The 27,510-nt window shown below is 46.6% G+C and overlaps 1 protein-coding gene across 2 annotated transcripts in view; it reads left to right on the forward strand.

Annotated features, from left to right (window-relative positions):
- srgap2 (SLIT-ROBO Rho GTPase activating protein 2) overlaps positions 1-27,510 on the forward strand; it is a 196,215-nt gene that overhangs the window by 71,790 nt on the left and 96,915 nt on the right. For both annotated transcript variants that reach the window (XM_087973417.1, XM_043716324.2), the window contains exons 4-10: positions 2,113-2,175; positions 11,917-12,132; positions 16,146-16,274; positions 22,745-22,966; positions 23,799-23,900; positions 25,773-25,970; positions 26,663-26,747. In XM_087973417.1, the coding sequence (XP_087829543.1) occupies positions 2,113-2,175; positions 11,917-12,132; positions 16,146-16,274; positions 22,745-22,966; positions 23,799-23,900; positions 25,773-25,970; positions 26,663-26,747 (1,015 nt within the window). The remainder of the gene's footprint in view (positions 1-2,112; positions 2,176-11,916; positions 12,133-16,145; positions 16,275-22,744; positions 22,967-23,798; positions 23,901-25,772; positions 25,971-26,662; positions 26,748-27,510) is intronic.

Below are 27,510 nucleotides of genomic sequence, written 5' to 3' on the forward strand. Positions count from 1 at the left end.
GTGAAGAAGGCGTTTGGTATGCTTTCCTTTATTGGTCAGAGTATTGTGTACAGGAGTTGGGAGGTCATGTTGCGGCTGTACAGGACATTGGTTAGGCCACAGTTGGAATATTGCATGCAATTCTGATCTCCTTCCTATCGGAAAGATGTTGTGGAACTTGAAGGAGTTCAGAAGAGATTTACAAGGATGTTGCCAGGGTTGGATGGTTTGAGCTATAGGGAGAGGCTGAACAGGCTGGGGCTGTTTTCCCTGGAGTGTCAGAGGCTGAGGGGTGACCTTATAGAGGTTTATACAATCATGAGGGGCATGGATAGGATAAATACACAAAGTATTTTCCCTGGGGTGGGGGAGTCCAGAACTCGAGGGCATCGATTTAGGGTGAGAGGGAAAGGATTTAAAAGGGGCCAAAGGGGCAACCTTTTCACACAGAGGGTGGTACGTGTATGGAATGAGCTGCCAGAGGAAGTGGTGGAGGCTGGTACAATTGCAACATTTAAAACGCATTTGGATGGGTATATGAATAGGAATGAGTTCGTGGGATATGAGCCAAATACTGGCAAATGGGACTTGATTAGGCTAGGATATCTGGTCGGCATGGACGAGCTAGACCGAAGGGTCTGTTTCCATGCTGTACATCTCTATGACTCTATCCTTGTAAATCTTTTCTGACCCCTTTCTAGTTTCAGAACATGCTTCCTATGGAAGGGAGACCAGAATTGCACACAATATTCCAAAAGTGCCCAAACCAACGTCCTGTACAGCCGCAACATGACCTCCCAATTCCTATACACAATGCACTGACCAATAAAGGCAAGCATATTAGATGCCTTCTTCACTATCCTATATACCTGCGATTCCACTTTTAAGGAGCTATGAACCTGCACTGTAAGGTCTCTTGTTTCACCAACACACCCCAGGATCTTACCATTGAGTGTATGAATCCTGCCCTGATTTGCTTTTCAAAATGCAACACCTCATATTTATCTAAATTAAACTCCACCTGCCACTCCTCAACCCATTGGCCCATCTGATGAAGATCCCGTTGTACAGTGAGATAACCTTCCCTGTCCACAACACCTCCAATTCTGGTGTTATCTGCAAATCTAGTAACCATATCTCCTACATTTACATCCAAATCATTTATATAAATGATTAGATGTAATCAACCCTGCATTTGCACTAGCAATTTTAAACGTAAGACATTATTCATTATGTTTCATTCACTACAGATGCTACCTGACCTACTGTGATTTTGCAGTGTTTTGTATTTTTATTTTATATTTTCTGCATCTGAAGTATTTTGTTCTTTGTTTTAATCCAGAGCCTGAATCCAGAGTCACTGCACTTTGGAAGTTGCATGCAGTTCACAGAATAACAGGATTGTTACACTGCAGGAGGAGGACAGTCGAGCCATCATGCCTGCACTGATTCTATTCCCTCGTGCTAATCTCCTGCCCTTTCCCCATATTCCTGAACCATCCCATTCCTGCTTGAATACCTCAATTGAACTTGCCTGCACCACATTTCCAGGTGGTACATTCAATACCCTGAACAGTCACTGTGTGAATATGTCATTCCCTATTTTACATTCCCCATATTTAAGGATAAAGTCAGCCTTGCTTCTCAGTTGGACCCAGAGTAATGCTGGAATTGTGTGAAATGATTGCCCTGTGACCGGTAGACAGGAATGCAGTTGACAGTTGCTGAGCTATGTGTGTGACTCATTCGAGTGGCTGAGATTTCCCAAAGAGATAGAAGCTTTGGGTAGTCTGTGGGAGGTGAGTTTTATCTTATTGACCTGACCTGAGCTCATTCCAGACCTCCCCAGTTTCTGGACTATGATAGTGAATCCCTGGAAATCAGTTTGGGAATTTCTGAACTTTTCAGGATGTAGAAACCTGTGCAGACTGTGGCTGTTTGTGAAATAATATCATATCCAGGCACCACAGGAGGCAATCTCACCAAAACAACGAGGATTCGTTTCCTGTGCAACCTAGTTACTGACAACAGCGGCTTCACATTCCCAACCTTCACACTGACCTACACGACAGGACAGAGAGAATGAACGGCTGGGACCTTGCTCTAACACCGTTTTTTTTTTCCTGGTTACAGAGTAAGGAGATCGGTGGACAGCTACATGAAGATCTGATGAAAGTTTTGAATGAGTTGTACACGGTGAGTTCAATTTATCTCTTGCCACCTTCACTGCCGCATTCCTTTTATAACATAATCACTCAATGTAATGCTCAGTGTCCTAGCAAACCCTCTGTGTTGTACTGAGTTTGCTCATCACGAGATGGTCTCGTTGGAGCACAGAAACAGGAGAAGGCCATACTGTTTCATGAGTTTTTCAGTCATCTGAATCTTCACTCCAGCTTATATTTAGTTTATTCCCTCAAGGGGCATAGGTGTTGCTGGCTGGGTCAGCATTTATTGCCTGTCCCTCGTTGCCATTTGAGAAACCCTGTAGACGTTAATACATTTAATTCAACAGAAATCTTTCCATTTCAGTTTTGAAAGCTTCAATTGACCCCAGCTTGATAGTGTTTTAGGTGAATGGCTCTTCCTGGGAGATGCATATTGATGGGCGTTAGATGGAGGAGAAAGGGAGATGCAGATGATGGAGATCAGAGTCAAAGTGTATGGTGCTGGAAAAGCACAACCAGTCAGGCAGCATCTGAGGAGCAGAAGTATTGATGTTTCAGGCATCATGGAGATGAAGGGCTTATGCCTGAAACATTGATTCTCCTGCTCCTCGGATGCTGCCTGACCGGCTGTGCTTTTCCAGCACCACACTGATGGACATGAGTTGATGATGGAATGGGTGGGTTTCAGTCACTTGAGTGTAACTGGAATATAATCACACAGGGGCATTTCAGAGTTATTAAGAAACCTCTTACTGGGAGATAGATTGGAATTTATTTTGTAAAACAGTCTGAGAGCAGCAATTCAAATATACGTTCCAGTCTGACCCTTCATTATCACCTGGGATTTGAAACACTGACCCTCGCAGAGCTGAGTGCGGCAGGGGGGAGGATGGTATTCCAGCAGTTACAGTTGTACTCAAGCCATCTTCCAATGAAAGGGAACAAGTCCCCCCCCCGCTGCCAAACACACACTAGTTTCTGATTTGGCCTTCATCAGGTCATGATGTGTAGGAAGAGGCTGGATGGAGGAAGTCTCTTTATGTATTGCCCACCTGAAAAAAAAAACGCTTGGTTCCTACAATTGAACTGAATGCAGGGCAGCAAGTAGGAGCCTCCCAATGCCTCCGTGTTGTGCAGTGCCTGAGTCATTTAGAAGAGAAGCAGGCAGGATGTGTTTGAAGTTTGAATGAAGAGGTTATAATGTCAAGGCTTCATTCTTTTAATGAGGTGTTCAGCAGCAGCTGAAAGGCAACAGGAAATAAGTCGCTCAGCAACTCTACATCATCCTTGAGGCAATGACTTTGAGGTTGTATGGTCATGTAATTAATGGCGGCTGTGGAAAGATGACGCCAGATTTAGTCACGAAAACAGCTAGAGAGTAGATCCAGTTGTCTCTGTCAGAGTAATAACTGTCTGATAACTCCAGACATGGCTGCCTATTGGTCACGTCAACCTCTCCTGTGGATTATTGTGGGAGAGGGGCACAACAATACAAGCAGACCATTCAGTCCACCATTACACTATGATATTTATTCTTCCCAGGTGACGTTCTCCCAATCCCTTGTGTCTCCTTCATTTGCTCTTCCTTCTAAGTCTGTCTAATCGATGTTTTGATGTTGACACAACATTGTTAGAATCATGACTATGCTTCTCACATGTTTGTTGATTTAATTCCAGAGTTACACTCCTTTTATCCAGACCCTCAGTCACTGCAACCGATTGTTTCTGTTCATTCTGTCCCATTCTGTGACAATTTCAAACAGCTCGATCAGATCACCCTTTAATGTCTACCCTTCCTGTGGAAACAATCCAAATTCAATGCTAATGAACTTAAAAGGGACCTACGGGGCAACTTTTTCACACAGAGGGTGATGCATGTATAGAATGAGCTGTCAAAGGAAATGGTGGAGTCTGGTACAATTGCAACATTTAAAAGGCATCTGAATGGGTATATGAATAGGAAGAGTTTAAAGGGATATGGGCCAAGTGCTGGAAAATGGGACTAGATTAGGCTGTTTATATCGGGTCGGCATGGACAAGTTAGACTGAAGGGTCTGTTTCCGTGCTGTACATCTCTGTGGCTCTGTGACACCACACTTCTCTTCACTCTCTATTCCTTTCCCCTAACCTTTAATAGTCATTCAGTTACTGTGGGATACTTGTCTTCATTAGCCAGTGTGTAGAAAATAGGAGTCATTACAGCTTCATTAAATGTTAGTTGGAATAACGTGTGCAGTTCTGGTCGCCACATTATCGGAAGGATGTGATTGTACTGGAGAAGGTGCAGAGGGGATTCACCAGGATGTTGCCCTGGGATGGAAAGTCCCAATTACGAGGAGAGGTTGGATAGGCTGGGGTTGTTTTCCCTGGAGCAGAGAAGGCTGAGGAGAATCTGATTGAGGGATACAAAATTATGAGAGGCAGAGACAGGGTCGATTGTGAGAACCTTTCCCCCCCATGGCAGACATATCGAAGACCAGAGGGGATATGGTTAGGTTGAGTAGAAAGTGGTTGGTAGGAGATATAAGAAAGGATATTTTAAACAAGATGATATTAGAAATATGGAAGATGCTGCCTGAGAGGGTGTAGGAGGTTGGTGCTCTCACAGTATTTAAGGAGCATCTCGATGAGCACTTGAATTGCCAGGGCACAGTAGGCTATGGACCCAGTGCAGGTAATTGGGATTAGTGTAGCTCGGTGTTTGTTGGTCAGCGTAGACATGGTGGGCCGAAGGGCCTGTTTCTGTGCAGTCTGACTCTGTCCTAGAAGTGATCAGAAGCTCGCTGGTGGTATTGTGGTCCTGTGAGTTCAGTGACTGTTGATGCTGTGGTTGTCACTCAGCCATTGTTGCCTGTGATTGGTCAAAACAAAATATTACATCAGCATTTCCTGACGTAACGTAGACCATTGGGACTTCACCAAATAACCGAGCCACCTTTCTGGGTCTGGATTGGGATCTGTAGCTGTTTGGATCTCAGTTGTTTCTCTGGTTTGATTCGGCAAGAGTGAGTTGATCGTGCATGACCTAGGTTAGTCGGTGAATAGTGAAGCGGGAAGGCAGGATAAATATTCTAAAGTTTTGCTGAATTAACTTTGGGAACCAGAAAATATTTCTGTGGAGTTTTTGTTCAGGAGATTAATTGTATGGATAGAATCTATAACAGGGAAGGATGTAAATGGGCAGTGAAAGCAGGAGGTTTAGTAGATCAGAGATCTGTCATAGAATATAGGAACAGAGGAACCACTCTGTCCTTTAAGCTTGCTCTGCTATTCAAGGTCATGGCTGGTCAGCAACCTCAGAATCATATTCACATGCTGTCAAACAATTGGATCTGGACTGTGTGCACGGAGTCCCGTTGTCAGTAACTTTGCTTCTATTAGTTCACTCCTGCATTAAAAACTTCAAACAAGTTCCTCTTGTCTCTCTTTGGAAGGCTCATGGACACATCTCAATGGTGATTACTTCAGAGTTTGAAACCTTTATTGGTTCCTCATCAAACATCTGGCACTGGCTTCCATGAGCGGTCTCACATTAGCCTCCATTGTAGTGGCTCTGCAATAAGGCAGCCAGATTTCTCTGGGGATATGTGTGATTGTGTAAACTAATGGCTAGACTGCTCTTGGGGCTTGGTCTCATTCCAGCTCATCTAAAACAAGAACTAAATATCTGCTGAGGTCACAATTCTGTTTTGAAGTGCTTGAGCTCATGGTCAGGGTGTCCTGTGCTGGGCTATTTTGAGTACGGTTCCACCTTGTTTGTGATATTTTAATTGTTTTTTTATGGACGCCTCTCAGGAACAGAAGTGACTGGAAAATTCCTGCCGCCCTCTTTTCACAAAAAGGAAAGCGGTCTCTTGGCCACAGCCAGTCGCATTGTTGCAGATGAAAATATTTCTTGTTTTTCTGGTGTTTGACCCAGGGTTATCTTCAGTTCCTCTTTCATTGCCCCAGCTCTGAAGCAGATCCATGTTTTGTGAGTTGGAAAGTGTGAAGGTGGGTACAGTCCTGTTGAGGGGAGGGGGAGGGGGGGGGGGGAGTCACTGTCACATAGGGGCTGCTGCAGGAAGTATAGACCCCTAACTCTCTGAGTGTCTGAATATCTGAATCCTGTAACTGGCTCACTCACAGCACGAGCTCCAGAAGCAGAGCCTGCCCTGGTCCCTGTACCTTCAGGATAGGGCTGTCTCTTAACAAACCAATCCCCTGCCTTCCCCCACCACTCTCAGTCAGCCCAGCTCCAAATCCTGCAGGAACAAAGTGCACACCTTCTACTTCAAATATTTCTCCCTTCCGGAATTACCGACTGGAATGTAGGACCAGGAAGAGGCCATTCAGCCCCTCTCACCAGCTTCACCTATCAGTTAGATCTTAGTTGACCTGCCTGATCTTCCACCTCAGGACCCTCCAACCCCATGGCATCGATGTGGACTTCACCAGTTTCCTCATTCCCTCCCCCCCCCTCCACCATTTATCTCACCACCCCCTCGGCTCACAGCCTCATTCCTGATGAAGGACTTTTGCCTGAAACGCCGATTCTCCTGCTCCTCGGATGCTGCCTGACCTGCTGTGCTTTTCCAGCACCACACTCCCGGCACTAATCTCTAGCATCTGCAGTACCCTCTTACACTTAGCTGACCTGTGACTGAACTCGATATACCGAGCTCTGACCCAGATCTTTTACTATCTTTAGATTGCAGAATCGCACCATAATCATGTTCGCCATCGATCTGACATCAACTGCTGCTTCTGGAAGAAGATTCCAAATTTCTGTCACACTGTGTAAAGTGTTAATCTGAAATGTCTGGCTCTACAGTTTAGACTGTGTACTCTATCCCACTGGAAATATTACATTTCAATGCACCCGATCTCATCCCCTTAATCTGGTGAAAACATTACAGAATCTCTGAATTGTAGCCATGCAGATGGATGTGATTCAGCCCAACCTGATTGACCCAGCTCTCCGAACATGTGGCTTCTCCCAGTGAGACCCTGCACATCGTTTCTGCACCAATGACCATCTAGCTCCCAGAGGCAATGAGATTGGAGGCGGGAAGGGCGGGTTGGTGAGGTACCCATAGCCTGCTTGCTTCTCACCCTCCCCAGAATTAAGTTCAAGGTAAAAGGGCCCATTGTCAACCATCCTGGGCCAGCAGTAGCTGAGACCTCTCATTGGCCAGTCGAAGAGATTTGAAGGGTCTCAATGGGTCACCCTGTGTGGGCAGCTGGTCACCTTACTGGCAACATGGGGTGTCATCATCTCAACAAGAGTTGATCCTGGGCTTCTTGCTGAGAGAATAGCCTGATACTGGGAATGCTGGAACTTCCAGTCTCTACTTCCCACTTTAGATTAGATTTTAGATTACATTACAGTGTGGAAACAGGCCCTTCGGCCCAACAAGTCCACACACCGACCCGCCGAAGCGCAACCCACCCATACCCCTACATTTACCCCTTACCTAACAGTACGGGCAATTTAGCACGGCCAATTCACCTGACCTGCACATCTTTGGACTGTGGGAGGAAACCGGAGCACCCGGAGGAAACCCACGCAGACACGGGGAGAACGTGCAAACTCCACACAGTCAGTCGCCTGAGGCGGGAATTGAACCCGGGTCTTAGGCGCTGTGAGGCAGCAGTGCTAACCACTGTGCCACCGTGCCGCCCACTTTTGGCTTTTGAGTGGCTGCTTGATCCTTCAGCCTGACCAAGGCGATTTTCCCAGTCGGTTCCCAGAGAGGTACGAGGTTTAAAAATGTGCAAAAAGTTGCACAACTTTGCGGTTCGTCTGTTGCTTTTCTGCAACTCTTCCCAGTCAGTGTCTGTTGCCAGTGGCCTTTGTAAATACAGCACATGGATCAGAAACATGTCATGGGGCACAGTCAAACTGGGAGCTTACAAACCTGTCGATTTCAGGGTGGTACAGATGATGGAGGGAAGGAAGGATTCTCACGGTTTTGAGCCTCTGGAATAGGGAGGTGCAGAGTGGTAAATGCTAGTCTTCAGCTAGCGTGTGGGTCGATGCGTTGCTGATCTGTCACCAAGGCTTGGGGCCCAACACAAGAACCCTGGGTTAGATTCCCTCATCCTACATTTTTAGGATCATGTTCTTATTGTTAAAGGAGACTCTGTAACCTCAGGCTGACCCCTAGATTGCTGTCTACAACCTCACTGCTGGAGAGTGTGCCTGTTCGTTATCTTTCAAGAAGATAATAGTATCAGGCTTTCGTTGTGGTAGCTCTCTGTTTAATTGGGCAGCGCTCCGTACATTGGAGAATATCCCCTGGTTAGGCACCAGTGGGTGTTTGGAGATCGGTGGAACTGAACTGGTGCAAAAGTGTTAGTGAGCACCAAACTCAGAGAGAGAAAACAATCAATAATTGACTATTTGGTGACCGGCGATTGTAGTTTAACTTAACTTTTCCTTTTACACGGTCATTACATCAGATTAATGCAGTCTAGATGGCAACCTCTTGAAAATGGAAATTAACCTGATCTAGTTTTCTAGACTATTAACAATCTAATTAAAAACATATTCCACCCAGACACAGTAACCCAATCTCCTAAATTGTTTTGGTTTCTCTCTGCAGAGATTTAATTTAAAATTTGTCTCAATGCAATTTCTCAAAAATGCAATACTTCCATGTCCTTTTACTCTCAATGACTGAGACTCTGAGTTTAATCTCTCTAAAACTGCTCATTTCCTAGGAGTTGAATTCCCTGGAGTTGCAATATATTTATTGCAGAACAAGAACTGAGTTCCTGACTGTGACCTATTACAGTGCAGTCATTAGTCTATTTATGTGAACTGATTTTTTAGTGATGAGCTGAAACAGGTCACCAGCTCACTCAAAATGGTTTGTTGCAAAGTTTAAGAGGACTTGATACACATAACCGCTATCCCTATGAACTTCAAATATCCTTCAAACTGACTGCCTTGCCTCTTCTGTCTGCTCACCTTGTTGGGAACCGCATCATTTGACAATGCTATTTCATAAAATCAGAATCCCAACAGTGTGGAAGTAGGCCATTCAGCCCATTGCGTTTACACTGACCCTCCGAAGAGCATCCCACCCAGATCCAACCTCCTACTCAATCCTTCTAACCCTGCATTTCCCAAAACCCATCCATCCTAATCTATACATCTATGGACTGTAGGAGGAGACCACTGCACCCAGAGGAAAGCCACACAGACACAGGGAGAACGTGGAATTGAACCCGGGTCCCTGGTGCTGTGAGGCAGCAGTGCTAACCACTAAGCCACCTTGCTGCCCCATACTGTGGGGAATAGGTAGGGATTTGACCACCAACAGTAGATATACCCTTTGACAGGAAGTAGAAATTGATATTTGCCTGTCACAGAATGACACTGATGATACTTGTAGAACATCAGCTTTTGTTAATTACAGCATTAATTTGTGTTAGGGTGAGGTGATGGCCTTATGGTATTATTGACAGACTGTTCAGAGACCCAAGTAATGTTCGGGGGAGCCAGGTTAGAATCCTGTTATAGCAGATGGTGGAATTTGATTTCAATAAAATAAAATCTGGAACTAAGGGTCATTGTTCTAAAAATCCACCTAGTTTACTAATGTCCTTCAGGGAAGGAAACTGACATCCTTACCTGGTCTGGTCTGCACGTTACTCCAGAGCCACAGCAAGGTGTTTGATTCCTAACCGCCCTGTAGGGACGATAAAGGCTGGCCTAGCCAGGGCGCCGACAATGTGGGAATGAATATAAACTAATCTGCCGTCCATGCACCGTTCTTTTGAAGAACTGCTGGAGGGGTTGCCAACTCTTGAGGATTAGCCTAGACTCTCCAGGAATTGAAGATCAATCTTTAGGACATGGCTGTGTATAACCCAGGAGTAAAATCACCGGGAAGTTAACAGGATTTGGTTTTTATGTTGTTTTCACCGAACATTTCTCTTTCTCAGATATTTAAAAAGTATTGGAAATGGTGTTGGGGGCGTGGCAGCAAAGCAGTTTGGGTGACAATCAAATGTCATCCAACAGGGTCATCAGTCCTTTCGCATTCTGATTGGTGTAGGAAGGCAGAGAATCATCAATGTAGGGCAGCTTGCAGGCTGGGGAAACATGAATCCTCCATGAACACATTTAATCACAGTTGACCACTAGACATGGTGACAGGCCTGAGGAACACTGACCGGCTGTGACCAGTCCATCAGGTGGGGACTGGTTCGGAACATCTCCTCGTGTCCCCAGCGGGGAACAGATTCCAGTCTCTCGCCCAGTTACAGGCTCTGGGCACACCCCAGCTTAACCCCCTCTTTCCCCTCAACTACAGGCCCCAGAGCCTGCCCAGCCATCTTCTGCCCCAAGACCCAGGGGTCTTCGCCCCCTACACCGAGCCAGGGACCCTGGGTCCTCCTCTCTCCCCTAGCCTGCAGCCTCCTCTCTCCCCCAGCCTGGGGACCTGGGTCCTCCTCTCTCCCCCAGCGAGGGACCTTGGACCCTGCCCCCACTCTCCCCCCCACCGTATGGTCGAGAAGCTGCAGAAAAGCTTGTCAGCAGAAAATACAGCTGCACTCCCCTGGCACCAGGCACCAAATTGTGGAAGAGAATCTCCCTGGAAAGGTGCCAAAAGCACACATTAACATAGTTGTCAGCACTTGTCTAAACAGCAACATTTTGCAATAGTGGGATTTGTCATGTGTAGTTTTTTTTTAATGTTTCAGTCAAATGAGCAGATGTTCTCCCGAGGCAGAATTCCCATCGCAGACTCTCTTGGTATGTTGAGTACCCCATGTGATGCCGGTGTAATCCCACACTGGCGACTGCGAGCCCCGGACAAGGGGCAGATCCTTTGAATTGAAGCCAAGCCTTTCAGAGCTGAAGGCAGCTGTTCCTCACCCAGAGGACACTGGAAATCTGCCACTCCCTCCTCCAGAGATATTGGAATGTGGGCGTCAATTAAACATTTCCAAAGAGGAATGGAGAGATCTTTGTTGGTGAAGAAAGTAAAGGTTATGGAGCTTGGTGGAAGGTTAAAGGATCATTGGTGATGTGATTGAATTGTGGGAAGAGAATGTGGGCTGAACGGCCACTCCCCCATCCCCCAACTTCGTCTTTAGATGGAGAACAAATTGTATAAATGGTTTACCACACAAACCCTGAGCTCACTGCATGTACTGAATGATCCAATGATGTTTCCTCCACAGCAATTTCCCATCCCTGACTTTATTTGGTAACCCATATGCCTCATGTCACAATGACTCTGATAACACCATCAATCTGAATGTGGAGCGAGCTTTACTCTGTATCTAACCCCGTGCTGTCCCTGTCTCGGAGGTTTTTTATTCATTCACTGGATATTGGTGTCACTGGCTGGGCCCAGCATTTATTGTCCATCCCCAATTGCCCAGAGGGCAGTTAAGAGTCAACCACAACATTGTGGGTCTGAAGTCATGTGTAGGCCAGGTAGGGATGGCAGTTTCCTTCCCTAAAGGGCATTATGAACCAGATAAGTTTTTCCAGCAATCAACAATGGATTCATGGTCATCATTAGATTACTAATTCCAGATATTTTTTGAATTCACATTCCCACCATCTGCCGGGGTGGGATTTGAACCCGGGTCCCCAGAACATCACCTGGGTCTCTGTAGTAACAGTCCAATGATAATACCACTAGGCAATGCCTAGTGTTTGGAGACAGTTGTACAGAGTTCTATTTGTAAATGTTCCTATGTGTTGACGGTGAATTGCACAGTAATCGGGACAGGGTTCTGACTGAGTGTCACTGCTTGCCAGGTTATGAAGACCTACCACATGTACAATGCTGACTGTATCAGTGCGGAGGGTAAGCTGAAGGAGGCTGAGAAACAGGAAGAGAAGCAGATAGGCCGCTCAGTGAAGCAGGATGATCGGATGCTCGGCCGCTCCCCGGACCCAGCAGCAAACATCCGATTCGAAGAGAAGCACCAGAGGCGGAGCTCCGTCCGAAAGATTGAGAAAATGAAGGAGAAGGTTTGGCATTTTAGCATCTTCTCCACCTCTTTCTCTCCCGGCCTCCCTGCTCTCCTCATTTATCTCAGTAACATCTCAGTGGCTGTTAAAATCCTGATAGAGGTCAAACAGTGAGTGTGAATAGACCATCCAGCCATAGAGTCATGCAGCATGGAAACAAGCCCTTCGGCCCCACTCATCCATGCTGACCAAGTTTCCTAAATTGAACTAGTCCCATTTGCCTGCATTCTGCCCATATCCCTCAAAGCTTTTCCTATCCACGTACCTGTCCAATGATCATTTAGATGTTGTAATTGTGCTCACTGCCTCTGGAAGCTCATTCCATACACGCAACACTCTTCGTGTGAGAAATCTGCCTCTCGGATGCTGTTTAAATCTTTTCCCTCTCACCTTAAACCTATGCCCTCTAGTTTTGAACTCCCTTACCCTAGGGAAGAGACCTTGACTATTTACTTTATATAAGGTTTCATAAGATCACCCCCAGGGAGAAAAGGTTCCTGCTATCTCGTCTATCCTTATAACTCAAACCCCCCAGGCCCAGTAACATCCTTGTAAATGTTTTCTGCACCCTTTCCAGTTTAATAACATCTTTCCTATAGCAAATGCATGTTGGATCTTACCAAAATGCAACACTTCGCATTTATCTGAATTAAACTCCATCTGCCATGCCTTGGCCCATTGGCCCATCTGATCAAGATCCTGTTGTACACTTAGATAACTTTCTTCACTGTCCACCCATTTTGGTATCATCCACAAACTTAGTAACCATGCCTCCTAAATTCTCATCCAAATAGTTTATATAAATGACAAACAACAGTGGACCCAGCAGCGATCCTTGCAGAATACCACTGGTCACAGGGCTCCAGTCTGAAAAACAACCGCCAACCACCACCCTCTGTCAGCTACCGTCAAGCCAATTTAATATCTAATTGACTAGCTCTCCCTGCATCCTATGTGGTCTAACCTGACTAACCAGTCCACCATGTGGAACCTTACCAAAGGCCTTGCTAAAGTCTATGTAGACAACACTTACCTCTCTGCCTTCATCTATCCTTTTCGTCACATCCTCAAAAAAAACTCAGTCAAGTTTGAGAGTCAGGATTTCCCTTTCACAAAGCCATGCTGACTATCCCTAATCAGACCTTGCCTCTCCAAATGCATGTAAACCCTCTCCATCAAAATCTCTTCCAACAACTTACCTACCACTGACATCAGACTCACCGGTCTATAGTTCCCTGGCTTCTCCTTACTGCCTTTCTTAAACAATGACACCATATTAGCCACCCTCCAGTCCTCTGGCACCACGCCCCTGGCTATCAATGATACTGGTATCTCTTCTGGGGCCTCACAATTTCTTCCCTAGCTTCCCACAATATGCTGCAATATACTTGATCATGTCCTAGGGATTTATCTACCTTTATGCGTTTTAAGATATCCATTTCTGTAATATAGACTCTTTTCAAGACATTACTATTTTTATTTCTCCAAGTTCCCTGGCTTCCATGTCTTTCTCCACAGTAAATATTTTCATGAAATATTTGTTTCGGATCTCACTCAATCCTGTGGTTCCACATGTAGACTGCCTTATTGATCTTTAAGGGGCCCTATTCTGTCCCTAGTTACTATTTTGCCCTTAATGTACTTGTGGAATCTCTGTGGATTCTCCTTAACCTTATCTGCCAAAGATTACTCGTGTCCCCTTTTTGCTCTCCTGATTTCCCTCTTAAGTATCCTCCCGCTCCTCCAGGGATTCACTTGATCCCAGCTGTCATATGCCGCCTCCTTTTTCTTGACCAGAGCCTCAATATCTGTAGTGATCTGGTGTTTCCTACTCCTACCAGACTTGCCTTTCACTCGAACAGAAATGCACTGTCTCTGAACTCTGGTGACCTCGCTTCTGAAAGCCTCCCACTTGCCAGTAAACCCTTTATCTGCGAACAGCTTACCCCAATCAACTTTTGAATGCTCCTGCCTAATACCGTCAAAATTAGCTTTGCTCCAATTTAGAACTTTATACAAGACAGAACACTTTTAAAACTAATAACATTATGGTCACTGATCCCAAAATGCTCAGTAACTTGCCCTGCCTTATTTCCCAAAGAAGATTGAGTTTAGCTCCTTCTCTAGTAGGGCCCTCCTAATATTGATAAGAAAATATTCTTGAACACACTTAACAAATCTCTCCCCATCCAAGTCCATAAGACTATGTTTGGAAAGTTAAAATCCCCCAGTATTTCAGCCCTATTATTCTTTCAGATAGCTGCGATCTCCCTCCATATGTGCTCTTCAATTTCCCACTGATTACTTGGGGGGACCTAATGTACAATCTCCTCAAAGTGATCACCCTCTTCTTATTTCTCAGTTCCACTTCACTGGATGATCCCCCAGGAATGTCTAAGGACTGCTGTGATGTTCTCCCTAATCAGAAATGCAACTCCTCCTCCTCTCTTGCCTCGCCTTCTATCCTTCCTATAGCTTCTGTACCCAGGAACATTAAGCTGCCAGTCCTGTCCCTCCCTCAGCTGTGTTTCTGTACTACCTATGATGTTCCAGTACCACATTCCCATGCATGCCTCGAGTTCATCTGCTTTACCTGTCAGGCCTCTTACAGTGAAATAAATGCTGTTTAATTCCTCAATTTTCCCTTGTTCTCTGCCATGTATTTGCTTGCCCTGTCTATTTAACTTGTTCTCTTTAACTTCTGAACCAGCCTCAATGTTCTCACTACTGCTATGGTCCCACCCACCCCGCCAGACTAATATAAAGCCCACCCACTAAGTTGCACTAGCTAATCTCCCACCAGAATATTGATCCCTTTCCTGTTCAGGTGCAACCTGCCTCGATTATACAGGTCACTTCTGTGCCAAAAGAGATCCCAACGATACAAAAATCTGAATCCCTGACCCCTGCACCAGTGAGAGAGTCATGGAGATGTACAGCATGGAAACAGACCCTTCGGTCCAACCCGTCCATGCCGACCAGAAATCCCAACCCAATCTAGTCCCACCTGCCAGCACCCAGACCATATCCCTCCAAACCCTTCCTATTCATGTACCCATCCAAATGCCTCTTAAATGTTGCAATTGTACCAGCCTCCACCACATCCCCTGGCAGCTCATTCCATACACGTACCACCCTCTGCGTGAAAAAGTTGCCCCTTAGGCCTCTTTTATATCTTTCCCCTCTCACCCTAAACCTGTGCCCTCTAGTTCTGGACTCCCCGACCCCAAGGAAAAGACTTTGTCTATTTATCCTATCCATGCCCCTCATAATTTTATAAACCTCTATAAGGTCACCCCTCAGCCTCCGACGCTCCAGGGAAAACAGCCCCAGCCTGTTCAGCCTCTCCCTATACCTCAAATCCTCCAACCCTGACAACATCCTTGTAAATCTTTTCTGAACCCTTTCAAGTTTCACACATCTTTCCGATAGGAAGGAGACCAGAATTGCACAAAAATATTCCAACAGTGGCCTAACCAATGCCCTGTGCAGCTGCAACATGTACTCAATATTCTGACCAATAAAGGAAAGCATACCAAACACCTTCTTCACTATCCTATCTACCTGTGACTCCACTTTCAAGGAGCTATTAACTTGCACTCCAAGGTCTCTTTGTTCCTCAGCCCCTGCACTTCCTACTCAGTGATTGCTGGAGTGGGGCAGGGGATTGGAACCGTGGCTGATTTCTTCCGACTCCTCAGTGACTGAAGCCCCTCCCGTATTCTGACCCTGCAATGGGTTAGACACCTTGCCTGTTCTGTACAGATCCATTCCCCACAGTGAGAGACCAGCACGAACCCAGACACTCAATCGGAGTTGGCCATCACTATCTCACCACAGGCTGAATCTACTTCCATTTGTTCCAATCTTTCGAAGCCCTGGTTGCTGTTCCTGAGCCTGTTACTGATCTTTGACCCTTAAACATGGGTGTTCTGATGTTATAAATGTATTTAATCTCTCATATGCATGGGTCTGAGGAAGTCTAACTCTTCTTTGTTGCTGCTTCTTCCCAGCGTCAGGCAAAATACACGGAGAACAAGCTCAAGGCGATCAAGGCCAGAAATGAGTATATTCTGGCACTGGAGGCCACCAACAGCTCCGTCTTCAAGTATTACATCCACGACCTGAGCGACCTCCTGGACGTGAGCATGTTTTCTCTCCTCAGTCTGTCAGCTCTCAGCTTCAGATCTCCAAAGGGACTACGTGTGTGTAGTTATGGGAACAGGTTCCATGGAATAGGCTGGTACTCCCTCAGAAGCCATGATCTGATCAGAGTGTTTAGGAGGATGAAGGGATTGATAAGGCAGGTACAGAGAAACTGGGTGGAGTCCTAAATAAGGTGCAGAACCGTCAAATTGAGGGTGATATCGGGACACCCTTCCTCACCTGGAGAGAATTGTCAAACTGGAACTCTCTCCCCCACCCCCCTCTCTCTCTCTCTGTCTCCACCAGGGATGGTGTTGAGGCTTGAATACATGAATAGGAAGGGAATAGAGGGGGACGGATTCTGTAAGTGAAGACATTTTTATTGTGGAAGGGCCAAGTGTGGCAGCTCAGGCTTGGAAGGCTGTTCTTCATTCTTCTTGCTGGTGTTAAATAAAAACCTTAGCACTGAGGTTGAGCAGATTTCCTTTGATTAACGGGCTTAAGCATTCGGTTACAAAGATGGTTAGAGGGAATTAGGATTAAAATCAGCCAAGATCTAATGGCTGCCTCCTGTCCCTACTTTCTGAAAGACCCAGATGTTGAATTATGTCGCAGTTTGAAAGTTTCTTGTGTGGGAAAGCAGGGCCTGAGATTCCCTACCTGAACCGCTTGTGCACTCTCATCAAATTAGTCACCTCCTCTTTGGAGGGCAATCAGAGGTACACTCCAGGAAAAGACCATTCAGCCTGTCCTGCTAGTCCCATTCATCCCACTCCCCTGCTGTTTCCCCACAGTGCTCTCTCTCTCTGTCTTCTCATTAAAGCATTTATCCAATTTTTCTTCTCAAGTAACAAGTGAATCTAGTGAGTTTTGAGAAGATTTGTAGCTCAGGTTGAGGTTCTGGATGTAGGTTTGCTCGCTGAGCTGCAAAGTTTGTATTCAGACGTTTTGTCACCATACTAGGTAACATTGTCAGTGAGCCTCCGGTGAAGCACTGGTGGTATGGCCCACTTTTTATTTCTGTGTTATGGTTTCCTTGGGTTGGTGACCACGTTTCCTGTGATGACGCCATTTCCGGTGGTGATGTCATTTCCTGTTCTTTTCCTCAGGGGTTGGTAAATGGGATCCAAGTCAATGTGTTTGTTGATAGAGTTCCGGTTGGAATGCCATGCTTCTGGGAAATCTTGTACATGTCTCTGTTTGGCTTGTCCTAGGATGGATGTATTGTCCCAGTCGAAGTGGTGTCCTTCCTCATCTGTATGTAAGGATACTAGTGAGAGTGGGTCATGTCTTTTTGTGCCTTGTTGATGTTCATGTATCCTGGCTAGTTTTCTGCCTTTTTGTCCAATGTAGTGTTTGGTACAGTTCTTGAAAGGTATTTTGTAAATGACATTAGTTTTGCTCATTGTCTGTATCGGGTCTTTCAAGTTCATTAGCTGCTGTTTTAGTGTGTTGGTGGGTTTGTGGGCTACCATGATGCCAAGGGGTCTGAGTAATCTGGCAGTCATTTCCAAGATGTCTTTGATGTGGGGGGGGGGGAGAGTGGTGAGGGTTTCTGGATGGGTTTTGTCTTTTTGTTTGGGTTTGTTGCTGAGAAGTCAATGGATTGTGTCCATTGGGTACCCGTTCTTTTTAAATACACTGTAGGTGATTTTCCTCTGCTCTGTGTAGTTCCTCTGTGCTGCAGTGTATGGTGGCTCGTTGAAATAATGTTCTAATGCAGCTTCGTTTGTGGGTGTTGGGATGATTCCTTCAGTAGTTCAGTATTTGGTCTGTATGTGTTGCTTTCCTGTAGACGCTGGTTTGACGTTCCCCATTGGCTGTTCGTTCTACTGTGACATCTAGGAATGGCAGTTTGTTGTTGTTTTCCTCCTCTTCAGTGAATTTTATGCCAGTATGGGTATTATTGATGGTCTTGAAAGTTTCCTCTAATTTGTTTTGTTTCGTGATGACAAAGGTGTCATCCACGTAGCGGACCCAAAGTTTGGGTTGAATGGTTGGCAGAGCTGTCCGTTCAAGTCTCTGCATTACTGTCTCTGCTAAGAACCCTCGGAGATCCCATGGGTGTTCTGTTGGTTGGTCTGTAGGTTTTGTTGTTGAAGGTGAAGTGAGGAAGGACACCACTTTGACTGGGACAACACATCCATCCTGGGACAAGCCAAACAGTGACACAAACGAGAATTCCTCGAAACATGGCATTCCAACCAGAACTCTACCAACAAACATATTGAGTTAGATTCCATTTACCACCCCCTGAGAAAAAGAACAGGAAATGACATCACCAGCCCAAGGAAACCTAAACACATAAATACAGAGCAGGCCATTCCACCAGTGCTTCACTAGAGGCTCACTGATGTTTCGTCACCATATTAGGTAACATCATCTGGAAATGAACCTTCCAGCTCAGGAAGCCAACCCACATTCAAACAAGTGAATCTGTTGCTTCCAGCCTTTTGAGGACTGAGTGTCCAGGTCCCAGCATTTCACTGCTTGAACACTGTTTCCTTGTGTTGTCTCAGGTTCATTCACCGATTGCCTTATATCTGTGTCCAGGCCCTCTCCAGCTCCTCAGCAGAACGGAGGTCCCTCATTCACAGTGAAACACTTGCACACACACTACCAGGCCTTGCTCCTGCTTCCTAAAGTGCAGCTTTCCGATTGCAAGCTGTAGCTTAACCTGTGTTTTAGAAAAGTGCAGTTTAGCTTCGCTGCTTTTCCAGAGTCTTCCTCTGGCAGTAAAACGGAAGGTTCTCATTACTCTGATTACAGCTGTCACACCTTGTCCTGCACACTCACACACACACACACACACACACACGCCCAGAGGCTCTCTGTTCCTGCACACACACACGCCCAGAGGCTCTCTGTTCCTGCACACACTCACACACACACACGCCCAGAGGCTCTCTGTTCCTACACACACACACACACATCCAGAGGCTCTCTGTTCCTGCACACACACACACCCAGAGGCTCTCTGTTCCTGCACACACACACGCCCAGAGGCTCTCTGTTCCTGCACACACTCACACACACACACACATCCAGAGGCTCTCTGTTCCTGCACACACACACACACACGCCCAGAGGCTCTCTGTTCCTGCACACACACACACACACACCCAGAGGCTCTCTGTTCCTGCACACACACACACACACGCCCAGAGGCTCTCTGTTCCTGCACACACACACACACACACCCAGAGGCTCTCTGTTCCTGCACACACACACACACGCCCAGAGGCTCTCTGTTCCTTCACACACTCACACACGCCCAGAGGCTCTCTGTTCCTGCACACACACACGCCCAGAGGCTCTCTGTTCCTGCACACACACATACACACACCCAGAGGCTCTCTGTTCCTGCACACACACACACACGCCCAGAGGCTCTCTGTTCCTGCACACACACACACACGCCCAGAGGCTCTCTGTTCTTGCACACACACACACACACACACACACAACCAGAGGCTCTCTGTTCCTGCACACACACACACACACGCCCAGAGGCTCTCTGTTCCTGCACACACACACACACGCCCAGAGGCTCTCTGTTCCTGCACACACTCACACACGCCCAGAGGCTCTCTGTTCCTGCACACACACACACAGACACACACACGCCCAGAGGCTCTCTGTTCCTGCACACACACACACGCCCAGAGGCTCTCTGTTCCTGCACACACACACACACACGCCCAGAGGCTCTCTGTTCCTGCACACACTCACACACGCCCAGAGGCTCTCTGTTCCTGCACACACACACACACGCCCAGAGGCTCTCTGTAACTGCACACACACAGAGACACACACACGCCCAGAGGCTCTCTGTTCCTGCACACACTCACACATGCCCAGAGGCTCTCTGTAACTGCACACACACAGAGACACACACACGCCCAGAGGCTCTCTGTTCCTGCACACACACACAGACACACACACGCCCAGAGGCTCTCTGTTCCTGCACACACACACACACACACCCAGAGGTTCTCTGTTCCTGCACACACACACACGCCCAGAGGCTCTCTGTTCCTGCACACACACACACACACACACACAACCAGAGGCTCTCTGTTCCTGCACACACAAACACACACCCAGAGGCTCTCTGTTCCTGCACACACACACACACACACACACACACGCCCAGAGGTTCTCTGTTCCTGCACACACACACACACACGTCCAGAGGCTCTCTGTTCCTGCACACACACACACACGCCCAGAGGCTCTCTGTTCCTGCACACACACACGCCCAGCGGTTCCCTGTTCCTGCACCCACACACGCCCAGAGGCTCTCTGTTCCTGCACACACACACACACACGCCCAGAGGCTCTCTGTTCCTGCACACACACACACACACCCAGAAGCTCTCTGTTCCTGCACACACACACACACACACACGCCCAGAGGCTCTCTGTTCCTGCACACACACACACACACACGCCCAGAGGCTCTCTGTTCCTGCACACACACACGCCCAGAGGCTCTCTGTTCCTACACACACACACGCCCAGAGGCTCTCTGTTCCTGCACACACACACACACACACACGCCCAGAGGCTCTCTGTTCCTGCACGCACACACACACACGCCCAGAGGCTCTCTGTTCCTGCACACACACACGCCCAGCGGTTCCCTGTTCCTGCACACACACACGCCCAGAGGCTCTCTGTTCCTGCACACACACACACACACACGCCCAGAGGCTCTCTGTTCCTGCACACACACACACACACCCAGAAGCTCTCTGTTCCTGCACACACACACACACACACTCACACACACCCAGAGGCTCTCTGTTCCTGCACACACACACACACACACGCCCAGAGGCTCTCTGTTCCTGCACACACACACGCACACGCCCAGAGGCTCTCTGTTCCTGCACACACACACGCCCAGAGGCTCTCTGTTCCTGCACACACACACGCCCAGCGGTTCCCTGTTCCTGCACACACACACGCCCAGAGGCTCCCTGTTCCTGCACACACACACACACACACGCCCAGAGGCTCTCTGTTCCTCCACACACACACACACACACGCCCAGAGGCTCTCTGTTCCTCCACACACACACACAGACGCCCAGCGGTTCCCTGTTCCTGCACACACACACACGCCCAGAGGCTCTCTGTTCCTCCACACACACGCCCAGCGGTTCCCTGTTCCTGCACACACACACACACGCCCAGAGGCTCTCTGTTCCTCCACACACACACACGCCCAGCGGTTCCCTGTTCCTGCACACACGCGCATGCAGAGTTTTTCTGTTCCTGCGCACACATGCGCCCAGAGTTTCCCTGTTCTGACACAATGTTTTGGAAAGTTGCATTAATTTATATTTACATTTCCATATTCTATCAACCAAATCACACAACCCTGTTAGGTTGCAGCTGCCTCGTTCTGCCCACTTCACCACTTGGTCCACATTCCCTTGAAGTTTGCTACGTCTCAGCACGCTTGCTACACGTCCGCGGTTTCCATCATCTGCAAGCTTCAAAATCAGGCCCTATTGAGGGTGTTATCACGTACCAAGAACTGCACTGACCCTGATCCACTGCTGTCCATCCTCCTTGGGGTAAAAAGCAAACGGCTATCAGGTCTCTCTTCAGGCTCCGTGCTGCCACTGCCCTTTCGTGACCTCCAATAAGATTCCACTCTTTCATTATAATGTCTTGAAATTCAGAATTGGAGAACAGTGAGTGTGTGCTGATGAACACCATGTGTTGTCAGAGGTGGCTTTTCTGACGCAGAGACACTGTCTGGCTTTTTGGGGACATGAGTTGGAATGGCATCTCTGTAATCACTATCAATTGTTGTGAAAACCCATTGGTGTCCCTTGGGGAAGGAAACCTGCTGTCCTTGACCTGGTGGGTGAAGAAATTCCTCCTTATCTCAGTCTGAAATTACCAGTCCCTTTTCCTGTAATTTAATTATGTCCCCAGCTGCTGGATTCACCAGCCGGGGAAACATCATCTAAGCTCACATGGAAGATGATGCAGACAGCATGGGCCGAATGGCCTCTTTCTGTGCTGTAACACTTGATGGGGATTCTGTGACCAAGCCTATGTGTGAGTGCAGACCCTCAGCAATGTGGCTGACTCTTAACTAGCCTCTGAAATAGCAATGGAAGCCATTCAGTTCCAGGGCATTTAGGGATGGTCAAAAAAACCCACACCTCCTGTATGAATAAACGAAAATGAGAGGAGAGTGAGAACGGAGGAATCACTCCAGGAGGTCCGAGATGATTGGGGGATTGTTTGTGAAGGTGTAGTGGGTGCTGGGGCTGGGGTTAGGAAGCAATTGGAAAATTGAAAGAAGCAGAGAAGGAAGGGGAGAGCAGTTTTGATGTGAGAGTCAAAGCTTGGTTTTACTTCACAGTTTGAAAGTGGGAATGTGTGAAAGAGTGTTGGTTTTCAGGTGTGAGCACATTCTGATCCATGCTGTTGCTTTTAGTGCTGTGACCTGGGCTACCATGCCAGTCTGAACCGAGCAATGAGGACCTTTCTGTCAGCCGAGATTAACGTCGAGCAGTCTAAGCACGAAGGGCTGGAGATTATTGAAAATGCAATTGACAATCTGGATGCAACCAATGACAAGCAGCGCCTCATGGAGTTGTACCACACCGTGTTCTGTCTGCCACCAAAGTTTGATTTCCAGGCACATATGGGGGATGGGGTGAGTGTAACTCTTTAAAACACCAGGGTCTGATCGGTTATCCAGCACAGTATGTAGGCAATGTGTTGGCATGATGTTTCTAATCAATATTGTCGATCTTTTTTCCTATTAACGTGACAGACCATTCTCCCACCAGTACTGTACCCCAGTGTTATACAGTGACAGACCTGTCCCCACCAGTACTGTACCCCAGTGTTATACAGCCACAGACCTGTCCCCACCAGTACTGTACCCCAGTGTTATACAGTGACAGACCTGTCCCCACCAGTACTGTACCCCAGTGTTATACAGTGACAGACCTGTCCCCACCAGTACTGTACCCCAGTGTTATACAGTGACAGACCTGTCCCCACCAGTACTGTACCCCAGTGTTATACAGTGACAGACCTGTCCCCACCAGTACTGTACCCCAGTGTTATACAGTGACAGACCTGTCCCCACCAGTACTGTACCCCAGTGTTATACAGCCACAGACCTGTCCCCACCAATACTGTACCCCAGTGTTATACAGTGACAGACCTGTCCCCACCAGTACTGTACCCCAGTGTTATACAGCCACAGACCTGTCCCCACCAATACTGTACCCCAGTGTTATACAGTGACAGATCTGTCCCCACCAGTACTGTACCCCAGTGTTATACAGTGACAGACCTGTCCCCACCAGTACTGTACCCCAGTGTCATACAGTGACAGACCTGTCCCCACCAGTACTGTACCCCAGTGTTACACAGTGACAGACCTGTCACCCCTTGACTGTCAATAGTCCGGAAGTTGGTGTCTCCTGTCTGAACCTCGGTGCCCTATGATAACGCTGATGGTTTATTTTTTGTAGGTCTCCCATCTGTGTGTTCAGCAGCCAGTTCAGGGGGAATTGGTTTTACGCTGCCAGCAACTACAGTCCAGGTTGGCCACTCTGAAGATTGAGAATGAGGAGGTAGGTGCCTGTTACACACAACTGATTGCTGGTTTAGGGGCTGTGATGGTTCCAGTGCAGTTGGTTGAAGGTCCTGTCTCACTCTGAAATCGCTGAATAATTGTTGAGCAGCTTCTGTAACACAGTGTAACACATTCTGGAACACATTCTCTCTGGCCATGACAGTGACACTGCATTGGTCCCCTCTGTGTCAATGAGTACTTTGTGACAGATCATGCACATGGATTGAACAAAACCCTGACTCTGGATGAACCTGTTGGGTTCCACATTCCCTGTTCCTCACCAAGGTCCCTCTTCACTCACCTCCTTTCAAGGTGGAAGATTTGAACCTTTGCATTTTGACTCATTCTGTTCACATGAGAAACACAGGGACAAGAGGAGACCTGTCAGTCCCTGTTTGAGGGGGATGGTGACCAAGTAGTAATGGTCAAAGATCTAAGTTAATGCTCTGACGAAACTAGTTGGATCCTTGTCCGATTTAAGGTCAATTAATAAAACAATGACTTCAGTAATGATGTTATAAAACTATCAGGAAAAACCCCATCTGGTTCACTAATGTCCTTCAGGGAAGGAAATCTGCCCTCCTTACCTGGTCTGGCCTACATGTGACTCCAGACCCACAGTGATGTGGTTGGCTCTGAAATGGCCAAACAATTCACATAGCCCAAGGGCATTTAGACACCAATACAGGGCACCAATACAGGGCCTTCATTTCAGCTCCAATCACTGGCCTTTGCTGCATATCTCTTGATACTCATATCCAACAGAAATCTGTCAACTTCCATCTACACACACATTCGCACGCGCATGCACACACACACACACACACACACACACACAGACATGCTCACACGCGCGCAGACACACACACACACACGTCCCGATATCCAGAATCATCTACAGAAGAGGATGTCAGATTTATTTACCCTCAATTGCTTCCTAATTTACTTTCTAAATGCCTCTGCATTGTCTTTAAGGTGATGTCCTTGTATTCTTGATTCATTCACCAGAGGAAATGGGAAAATAGGTTTCCTGTCTTGGGTTTTCTGATGTACATTTGGGATATTGAGAAATTTAGGGTTTGATCAGACAGCATTTGTCTTTCCTGAAAGAATGTTGCCTGTGATTTACTGCATTTGATTATAAATACTTTGCTCCTGGGTGTTTTACCCTTCCTGATGAATAGACATGCGATGACTTTGATATCTTTGCTCTTGAAAGCAATTTATACCAAAGACAAAATCCTGTGGTTGCTGGAAATCTGAAACAAAGACAGGAAATGCTGGAGATACTCAGCAGGCCTGGCAGCATCTGTGGAGAGAAACAGAGTTAACATTTCAACTCAATGACTTTTTATCAGGGAGTCATCCTGTGTGTTAGTTTCCAATCTAGCAGGACCACCACATTGATCTCTGATTTCCTTTCATCCTCTACACATTGTAGATTTAATTCTGAGTCTAACCCTTAGGTAAATAGTTTCTGATCCTGTGATAGATTCCACATGAAGTTCCAATTTCTGTTCTTTTTCTTTCATTCCCCTGCTCACCCCTGGCCATGTCTTATTGACCTGCTCATTCGCATCCATTTTACATCTCAATCACTCCATGACTATAATTAGCACTCACTTTGTTACAATCTGTTCTACCTGCTCCTTTTCGCTCTGCACTTACAGCAGAGAAACCAATTTCCAGCTCTTCACAATCCTGAAAGAGTCATACCAGACTGGAAATGTTAACTCTTTTTAACTCTGTTACAAAGCAGTCGAATCAAAAATCATTTCCTTTCTTTTTGTGAATGAGTACAGTACCAGACGTCCCCAGAGCTCTCTGTCTTTGCTGGGATACATCCCCGTTTGTTTTTGACTAACTGCAGGTGAAGAAGACCATGGAGGCTACACTTCAGACAATCCAGGACATGGTCACGGTTGAAGACTTTGATGTGGCTGACTGCTTCCAGTACACAAACTCCACCGAGTCTGTCAAATCCACCCTTTCGGAAACATTCATGAGTAAGCCTAGTATCGCCAAGAGACGGGCCAACCAACAGGAAACAGAGCAATTCTACTTCACGGTACGGAGAGATGTGAGCGTTTTAATGTTAGAGTGTTGCTGAGTTGCATCGATTCTGTCCTGGAGTCATTTGCATTAAGAGAAGTCATGTAAATATCCAAATGAAGGCAGTTGGAGGCCATTCAGTCCCTCTTGGTTACCCCATCGTTCAATAAGATCAAGGTTGCTCTGATTAGAACCTCACCTCCATGTTCCAGCTCACACCTGATAACCTTTCACCCCTTTGCTTATCAACAATCTATCTCTTCTGTTTTAAAAACATTCAAGGTTTCTGCTCCACTGCCATTTTTGGGAGAGAGCTCCAAAGATCCACAACTCCTTCGGAGGAAAGTATTTCTCCTTATCTCTGTTTTAAATCGTCAATCACTGATTTTGTTAAAAGTGACCCCTCATTCTAGATTCTCCCACAAGAGGAAACATTCTCTCCTCGTCGACTCAGCTAAAACCTCTGAATGTCCTGTGTCCCTGACCCTGGATGGCGGCTCAGACAGAGATCTGCATGTCCTTGTTGACAGGTCAGGACACTTTAATGTGACTCACTTGTTAACGTCAGAGCACATTGACCACATGGAATTGTTGAAGGATCCACTGCCCACATGGTTTCAGGATAGTGAAGAGGTTAGAGAGGCAGGGAGCAGGTCCCAGTAACCTCTGTGCTGTTGCCTCACTATGGTTCCCTGTTTTTTTCCACAGAAACTGAAGGAATATTTTGAAGGCAGAAACCTGATCACTAAACTACAGGCGAAACATGACCTTCTACAGAAGACTCTGGGAGAAAGTACGAATTATTTTTAATCTTATTCATGAAAAGCTAATCATGAATTTTGGGATCCTTTCAGTATAATTTAGTCCAAATCTCATCAAAGCTATCTGTACCCCTTGCAGTAATTCTGTAATGCGATTAAATTGCCTTAGCTATTGTGCTAGTTCTCAAAACTCGGAGTTTTAAAGATCAACCATAAGCTTTAATATTACACTCTTCTGTTCAACTCTCTGTCACCACTGGAATTGTCTTTGACCTCTTGAAGATTTACATATTCAGGATTTTAAATAACTTTGAGTTTTGCCATCAGGATAATAATTCCAAATAATAGGTTTGTCCAAATTTAAAAATCAACAGCTTCAGACATAATGTTTTCAAATTATCCTCCCTTCCTCAGCCTTCTAATCTTTGGAAAGAATTAATCCAGCTGATCTCCTTAGTGGGGAAAAAATAAATTACTCGAGTAGTTATCTGAAAGGGTCAGGACTGAGTTTTGGGAAAAGTTATCTCCTGGAATGAGTGTGTCCGATCTCTCTGTAATCAGCCTGTTCAGCTAGGCCCCTGCATTCTCTCCAATTTTCTGATTTATAAATGTTCCGATGAAAGCCCACATGTGTCTAAAGTTTAGTGTCAGCAATCGATCCTACCTGCTTAAGTTATTTAAATATCCCATTCTTGTCTGAATACCAGACTCTAAATTAAGTCTCGATATTCCTAATCTTTCTGAGTCTTTAGAACTATTGCAGTTTGTCTCTTAGATTAAACTTGCAATGGAACT

This window comes from Chiloscyllium plagiosum, unplaced genomic scaffold, assembly GCF_037043375.1.
Source record: "Chiloscyllium plagiosum isolate Xiang-an unplaced genomic scaffold, Cpla_swu_hap1 HiC_scaffold_26, whole genome shotgun sequence".
Taxonomy (NCBI): domain Eukaryota; kingdom Metazoa; phylum Chordata; class Chondrichthyes; order Orectolobiformes; family Hemiscylliidae; genus Chiloscyllium; species Chiloscyllium plagiosum.